Source organism: Engraulis encrasicolus, chromosome 4, assembly GCF_034702125.1.
Source record: "Engraulis encrasicolus isolate BLACKSEA-1 chromosome 4, IST_EnEncr_1.0, whole genome shotgun sequence".
NCBI lineage: Eukaryota > Metazoa > Chordata > Actinopteri > Clupeiformes > Engraulidae > Engraulis > Engraulis encrasicolus.
The window spans coordinates 7,726,129-7,734,220 of NC_085860.1; the positions used below are offsets into that span (position 1 = coordinate 7,726,129).

The following is an 8,092-nucleotide window of genomic DNA, read 5'->3' on the forward strand; positions in this document are numbered from 1 at the left end:
TCACCCAGGTCCCCCCCATCCCCATCCCCACACCTCCAGCCTCTGCATCCCCACACCTCCAGCCTCCAGGGGCTCCTTAGACAGTAGAGGGACTGCGGTCTCAGCACTGGATGCTGGATGATTGACAGAGCACAGGTGGCACGGCTCTGATGGCATCAGCAGGACTCCTCAGCAGCACCGAGGCAACTCGTACTGAGGGCTCTCCTGCGCGTGTGCCTGTCAGCACGGCTGCCCGTAGGTGCCACCGTATAGTATGAGTCCCTGCTGAGTTGCCCCGGCACTCTACTGAGGACGTGTGAATATATAAGTGATGGGGGGGACTTTGAGTTGACATGTGTGTGTGTGTGTGTGTATGTGTGTGTGTGTGTGTGTGTGTGTGTGTGTGTGTGTGTGTGTGTGTGTGTGTGTCTGTGTGTGTGTGTGCGCGTGCGTGCGTGCGTGCGTGCCTGCGTGCGTGCGTGCGTGCGTGCGTGTGTGTGTTTCAGACACAAAGGACCAATACACCCCATGGTCAGAAGGGGGTGAATGAGAGGACACAATCACAATACTCCCTACAGAAACTTCACCTCATTTGATAGTAGTTCAGGGGGAAGACAGACAGAAATACAGAGAGAGAGAGAGAGAGAGAGAGAGAGAGAGAGAGAGAGAGAGAGAGAGAGAGAGAGTGTGAGTGTGTGAGAGAGAGAGAGAGAGAGAGAGAGAGAGAGAGAGAGAGAGAGAGAGAGAGAGAGAGAGAGAGAGAGAGAGAGAGTGTGAGAGAGAGAGAGAGAGAGAGAGAGAGAGAGAGAGAGAGAGAGAGAGACAGAGACAGAGACAGAGAGATTGATAAATGGATCTGTCATTTGCATACTCTGCAAATCTGACAGAAAATATATGTTTAGATAACAAGAAGACGAGAGACAAAGTACAAAATGAAAGGACAAAGGAAATATTGTCTCAATAACAAGTCTGTGTGTGTGCGTGTGTGTGCGTGTGTGTGCGTGTGTGTGCGTGTGTGTGTGTGAGTGTGCGTGTGTGTGTGTGAGTGTGAGTGTGCGTGTGTGTGCGTGTGTGTGCGTGTGTGTGCATGTGTGCTCATGGCTGTGTTAGCACAGTGGTCTTCAGCTTAAAAACAGGGCCGAGAGCTGAAGTATCTCCCTTCATAATAAGTACTATCTTTGATCTTCAAAAACCTCAAACAGATTGTGCCTGATAACCCACCAAATACCCAGGAGGCTCTATCTCTTCTAACTCACACAACACTAACTTACTGTGGGCCAGTGTCTGTCTCCCTTCATCTTCGTCTTTTTTTCTTTCCTTTTCCCTCTTTCCCTTTACCATTTGGTCTCTTCCCATATTTTTTCTCCCCCCTCCCCTCTCTCTATGTCTCTATCTATCTCTCCCTCTCTGGCCCACATAGTCCCTCCCTCAACATCATCAGCATCATAGAAGTGGTAGTGAAACACCGATATCAAACACACACTAAGGGAAGGGATCTCCAGAGAGAGAGACTACTGTATATCAGGGGAGCAGGGGAGCTATACATCTGTAATAACCATCTTCAATGCTGCGTGACTTGGGAGGGAAATCCTCCATTTAGCCCTGAGTGCAGAGCCAGAAACAGGTGGCCTCTGGAGAGTTTTTATAAAACCTGCTACTTGTAGCCCTAATCAAGAACAGAGGACAAACACACATGCACACGGAACTGCATGCTCCCAGTCCCGCACGCATGCACATGCACTGTACGTACAAACGCACACATGCATGCAAATACTCAGGCTCAAACACACACACACACACACACACACACGTATGCATGCACACACGTATGCACGCACCTGCAAGCATGCACAGACAAATATGCGAACAATCCTGTAGTTTATACCAATCTCTATACGTATTAAGCCTTACAAAACAAAACAAACACAGGTAATAAACACTGATGTTGTTGTGCAACCATAAAAGTGAATTCGTCCCTGGGCGTAGAGAAAAGACAAGCCCCGCATCCTACGCAGCAAACCGCAACAACACGCACAAAATGTCAGCTAGATAATCACGCTAATGCAAGCTAATTAATTTCTTCATCAAACACACCGGGGCGATCACATTTTGATTACGGCCATGCCGCATCCCCGGCATAATTGATATAGACTCACTCCTTGGGAAATAAAATGGTAAAAGAGGTCAAAAACAATCATTTGTACCGCAATCTGCATCAACAACAGCCCCCACTTTCACTCATTAGACTTTTGCCCCTGAGAGAGACGAGGAGAGAAATGGATCGCGTTAACAGCGACATGATATAACCATCTCTCCGTGAGAAGTCACTGACACGGGCGACGGCCTTCTGTCAAGAGATCTACCGGTTTCGTATTCACACAGACACAATGGAGAAGTGCTGGCACAATTAAGGCCGACTTTGTCAAATGATCTCCTGTCTGAAGAGGACTTTGCCTAGCAACAGTGAAGGCAAGCCAGGCAATCAGCATACAGTAATAAGCACGCGGGGAGAAAGAGAAAGAGAGGAAAGATGGAGGGAGCGAGGAAAGATTGGAGTGAGCGAGGAAGAGATGAAGGATGAAGAACAAGAAGCTGGAGAGATGAGAAGGAAAGAGAGCAAGAGAGAGTGTGTGTGTGAGAGAGTGGAGTTCTGAGGAGCCTCTATCCTGATATCTTGATATTGCGGTAATTGAAAGCCCCTGGGTATGAATATGCTAGTGTGGCGAGCAGATGGAGGGAGAGAGAGTCTTCACGATACTTTTCGCATCAACTCTATTGGTGCCCAGGGCTTCAGAATGTGGGTCTCAGGCTGTGTGCGTGTGTTTGTGTTCATGTGTGTGTGTTAACGTGTTAGTGTGTTTGTGCCTGCATGCATGCGTGATAGTGTGTGTTTGTGTGTGTGTGTGTCAGTGTGTCTCTCTGTGTGTAGTGAAGGAGAAGGCTACTGACGGCAAATCTTTGTGGCAAAAAGGAAAAGGCTAGGGGTGTAGATTAAAAAAGCTCTAATTTAGCTAGCAAGACACACACATACGCACGTCGCACGCACACACGCACACACACACGCACATACGTGCGCGCACACGCACACGCACTCACGCAAGCACGCACGCACACACACACACACACACACACACACACACACACACACACACACACACACACACACACACACACACACACACACACACACACACACACACACACACACACACACACACACACACACTGAACGTGTGACAGAACAAATGAAAAGTAAAGGCAAAAAGAAAAGAAGGTTCTGCAAGGCCAGTGTATGACTGCATGTCTCATGGTGCAAGGATGCGCCGGATGTGCTTTTGAATCATCAATTTTGGACACTCCTTTACATAAGCCTTGGAGAGCAGATATATGACTCAACTACTGCACTGAGGTCTGCAGGGACAGTCTTTTTCGATCTCAAGAGACAGAATCACAAAAAGACAAATGAGATGTATCCGTAGTGGTATATACAGAGTAAGAGATGGAAATAGATACACTGTACTGTAAAACATTGCAGCCAGTCAAACGTAAAAAAGTAAGTTGCCCTGCTGCCTTAAGTTTGTAAGTTAACTCAACTTGAGTAAGCCTCGAGTTGAGTCAAGTCTTGAGTTAAGTTAACTTACAGACTTAAGGCAGCAGGGAAACTTAGCTTTTTCAATGAACTGGCTTGAGAACAAACAGAATAGACATGTAAAGAGAGGGGATGCTAACTCACCATATAGAATGACTGTGACAGAAGTCCAGCGCCGAAATGATCTGTCGGAAGAACTTGCGGGCCTCCTTGGGGGTTAACCTGCCCTTTTTTACCAGGTAGTCAAACAGCTCCCCGCCAGACACGTGCTCTAACACCAGATATCTGCAGCCATGGGGGGGAGAGGGTTGAGGGGGGTTGTGGAAAGACATCAAGTTAGAATCATAATATCTAATGAAAAAGATATTAACAAACACTGAGAATACAACATTTCCATCCATCGTTTACGAACCACGAGCATACCTTTAGTGTTTGAAAAAGCAAACTTAGTTTACTTTAGATAAAAGAATCTCCCCACCACCAAACAGAAACTGAGCTGATGTGTGCTTGCTATTAAGACATGCTTTTTTACTCCTACCACTAATGTAGAAATTTCCTTTTCAGTGCCGTGTGTCTCACTGTTCACTGAAAAAAGGAACAAAGTGAATAATGCTTCCAGGGGAAACACTACAGGAAGTCAAACACCTATACCTCGCAAAACAAAAATAAGGTACATAAAACAGGAACATAAAAACGTGATGTGCAACTGAGCAGAAGAAAGAGGAGGGTAAGAAAAGAGCCCGTTCCCTGTGGCTGACATAAAAGCAGGCACCCTCCAATCGACCTGCACTTGCTGTTTGTAAAATTTAACCATCAAATCCAGAGGAGCAGAAAAACACTGGCTGCCAACGGAGAGGGAGTTTGGCCTCCCTAGACTTCATAGCTATGAGGAGATCCAGAGAGATGAGAGGGAGAGGAGAGTGGACCAAAGAGGTGGAGAGGAGGAGAAAAGAGGGAGAAGTGGACACGAAAGATGTGGTAAGGGGAGGCGAGAGGAAAGGAGAGGAGAGGAGAGGAGAGGAGAGGAGAGGAGAGGAGAGGAGAGGAGAGGACAGGAGAGGATAGGAGAGGAGGGCAGTGGAGAGGAGAGGAGAGGAGAGGAGAGGAGAGGAGAGGAGAGGAGGAGAGAGGAGGAGAGAGGAGAGGAGAGGAGAGGAGAGGAGAGGAGAGGAGAGGAGAGGAGAGAGCAGATATGAGGAGAAGATGAAACTGATTTCGTTCTCCTGAGGTTAAAGTTGTTTTGACAGGTATCGCTGTACGATGATGGACGTGAATATTCTCTAGTCTGCTTTGCACAGCTGTACAAAGAACACACACACAGGCACAAAACAGCTAGACAAAAAGACACAGGCAGACACAGATGAAGACACAGACACACTCTCTCTCTCTCACACACACACAAAAGCACATATGCACGCATGGGCACACACACTGGCGTGTGGATCCTGACTGTTTACTGTTTACACCACCTTTAACAGTTTTTGGCCTGTGAGGCTGCACGTAGTCCCTCATCCTGTGGACAGGGCAACCAGAGAGAGAGTGAGAGAGAGAGAGAGAGAGAGAGAGAGAGAGAGAGAGAGAGAGAGAGAGAGAGAGAGAGAGAGATAGAGAGCAGAGCAAAAACTAGGAGAGGATGGATCGAACATGGGACATGATGAAAGAGAAAGAGAAGCAAGTAGAGAAGCAAGAGGAAAACAAGACAGAGGGAGAAGGAGGGCCGAGTTTTATCTCTCTGCCTCCCGTTGCTTCTTTTCTTTCTTTATCTTTCTCCGTCTCTCAGTCCCCATCCCTCCATTTCTCTCCTTCTCCCTTTCTGCAGTGGGCCTGCTGCCAGGTGATATGCTCTCTCTCTCTCTCTCTCTCTCTCTCTCTCTCTCTCTCTCTCTCTCTCTCTCGCTCTGTCTGTCTCCCTCCCTCTCTCTCCTCAGTGTGTAAATTGAACCCACTTCAGTGGTCCACATTCCCATCACTTCACACCTTCTCGTCCCCCATCCAGCCATCTCTGCCCCTTATCTATGAATCGAACCAACAATTTCCCCCCTCCTAAACCTGTAATTGGTCCTGGGGCAAGGGCAGCGGTGTCTCTCCCCTCTATCGAAACTGTGCCCTGCTCATGAACGAAATGAGGGGGGAAAAGACACTGCAGGTAGGACGTCCAGATTGATGTTGTTGAGTTCAGGTGGGGTTCTGCACACCACATCATCTTGACTATCTTTCCTATCATGTTTAGCTTAGCTGTCACCATAGCAATCATATTATTTAAAATGTTACAGTTCAAGGTATACATGTACAAGTAGGATAAACCTGTTAAGCTTGCTATAAGAGCCGCTAAATGCAAATGCTTGCTTGCTATTGGACAAGAGGATGTTTGGGTAACTTTATATTAATGTCTGCTTATAAAGCATCAATAACACTTAGTAAATAATGAACAAATGATGAAGAAAGCATTAACAAATGTTTGTAAATGACTTGTAAATGTTTGTAAATGTTATATTAATATTTCATATTTATCAAAAATGTACAAATTGTTTGTAAATGACTAATAATACTCTGTTGAAAGATTTGTGAAATCATGAACATATTATTTGTAGATATTTTATGAAGTATGACCAAAATGTAGCTAATAATAAAAATATTTGTTAATGTTTTGTTCATCATTAGTTAATTGATTACTAAGTCTTTATAAGCAGACATTAATATAAAGTGTTACAGATGTTTGCAATATAGAGGTCAAGGTACTGACCAAAGTGGGCTAGCAACGCGAAGTCAGAATAACATGAAAAGGAAAATGCAAAAGCTGAACTACGTATGGAATTGTCAAAGGAAATCAAAAGAAACTCTTAACCCCTGAGATCATTATCTGTGGGGTCATTTTGATTTCTTTCATCGGTTAGCCTCTGGAAATTCAGTACATCAAGTACGTTTTTGCCACTTTGAAATCTCGAGACAGCACCTTTAGTCTGTGAAAAATTCTCATCCAGGTCTTGTTAGTCAAAAGATTGAGCAACTGGACTTGCTTGAGGTAGTTTAACATTTCTTCTTCTGTGTATGAATGCTTAAAAGTAGTTCAATTACTGCTAACCTTTTCCACAGAGATGTACATGTTTTCAACAAAAAAGGGTTTTATATTCATCCACCCACATCCCTCTTCATACACATACAGTACATCTCCAGATTGAAAAACATGTCTAGAAACACATACCACAAGGAAAGAAACAGAAGCGACTGCTAGATGAGTGCAGTGTTAAAGCAGCTCTAACTGCCTCCAGAGTCATTTGCATAGGGAAACCATTCTGGCGTTCGGTGCTGGACGAATGGCAGAGCAACACACCACCCCTCACGGCCCCTGGCATGTCTGGCCTGCGTGCGGCGCTTTGATTCATCGGCAGATAAAGAGAGCTTAGCCTGGCCAATTACCTGTCAGCGCTCGTACAAATTAGCAGGGGAGTCAGAGGTGATTTGCGAGCGTGATGTTTTCACAGGCAAAACTTCTGCCAGCGAACTACACTGTGTGTGTGCGTGTGTGTGTGCGTATGTGCATGAGTGCGTGCGTGCATGCGTATGCATGTGCCAGTGTGTGTGCGCGCGCGCGTGTGTGTGTGTGCGTTTGATATCCATCCATGTATGTTTGGCACACTGAACTTCTCCAAGCGTCTGATTTAAGACCAAACATCCATATTTCATGAGTGTGCAGTAAATCACGACATGCACTATTTGTGGCAACATGTCTAATGCGTGGCATAAATCAGCCATTCCTCCTCCTGGGCACGACGGTGGTACTTTAACATCATTGGAATTCTAAACAAAAATATGTGGCACAATTACCTACAGGTTTAATACTTGGAGTGAAGCACACACAAGTTTTTTTTTTACCGGTTTTAATGGCTGAAGGACATTGAGTGTGTTTGCAGGGGAGGTAAAAGGGTGAAGCATTAGGTGTTTGTTAATGTGGTGTGTGGGAAAAAGGTACCCCTGTTTACCTATTCAGGCTGCATTAGCGCCCTATTTGAATAATCATTGGCACACAAACACAGATACAACCTTTGTTTGCTGATTCGAACACTCAAATTCACACACATGCAACCTTAGTTTGTTCATCTGAACACTGCAAGTTACAAACACACATACTGTAAATGCACATGCACGGATGCACGCGAACACTCACACATGGCTTGCTAGGATTTGAAATTCGGTCAAATTGCATATCTAAATGAGTGGAGTGAAAGACAATTTCAATGTTCAAAAGAATTCAATGCACTTTTTTATGGAGACATGTTTAAGACTGAATATGTTACATCAAACCTAGCAAATTTATTTCCAGCTCTTAAAAATGACTGAGGTCTGGACCTTGATGTCCCTGTGTGCATGCTCACGCCCAAACACACACACACATGCACACGTACACACATGCACGCACGCACGCACGCACGCGCGCACACACACACACACACACACACACACACACGGCCATCATCCCCCCCAGACACACCACACAGTTATAAACAAATTCAGTGACACATGATA

General features: G+C 45.5%; 1 protein-coding gene across 1 annotated transcript in view; it reads right to left on the reverse strand.

Moving 5' to 3' along the window:
• Positions 1-8,092, reverse strand: part of brsk2a (BR serine/threonine kinase 2a) — a 334,316-nt gene that overhangs the window by 91,960 nt on the left and 234,264 nt on the right. Inside the window, exon 8 of the mRNA XM_063196348.1 lies at positions 3,713-3,853. Coding sequence (XP_063052418.1) covers positions 3,713-3,853 — 141 coding nt within the window. The remainder of the gene's footprint in view (positions 1-3,712; positions 3,854-8,092) is intronic.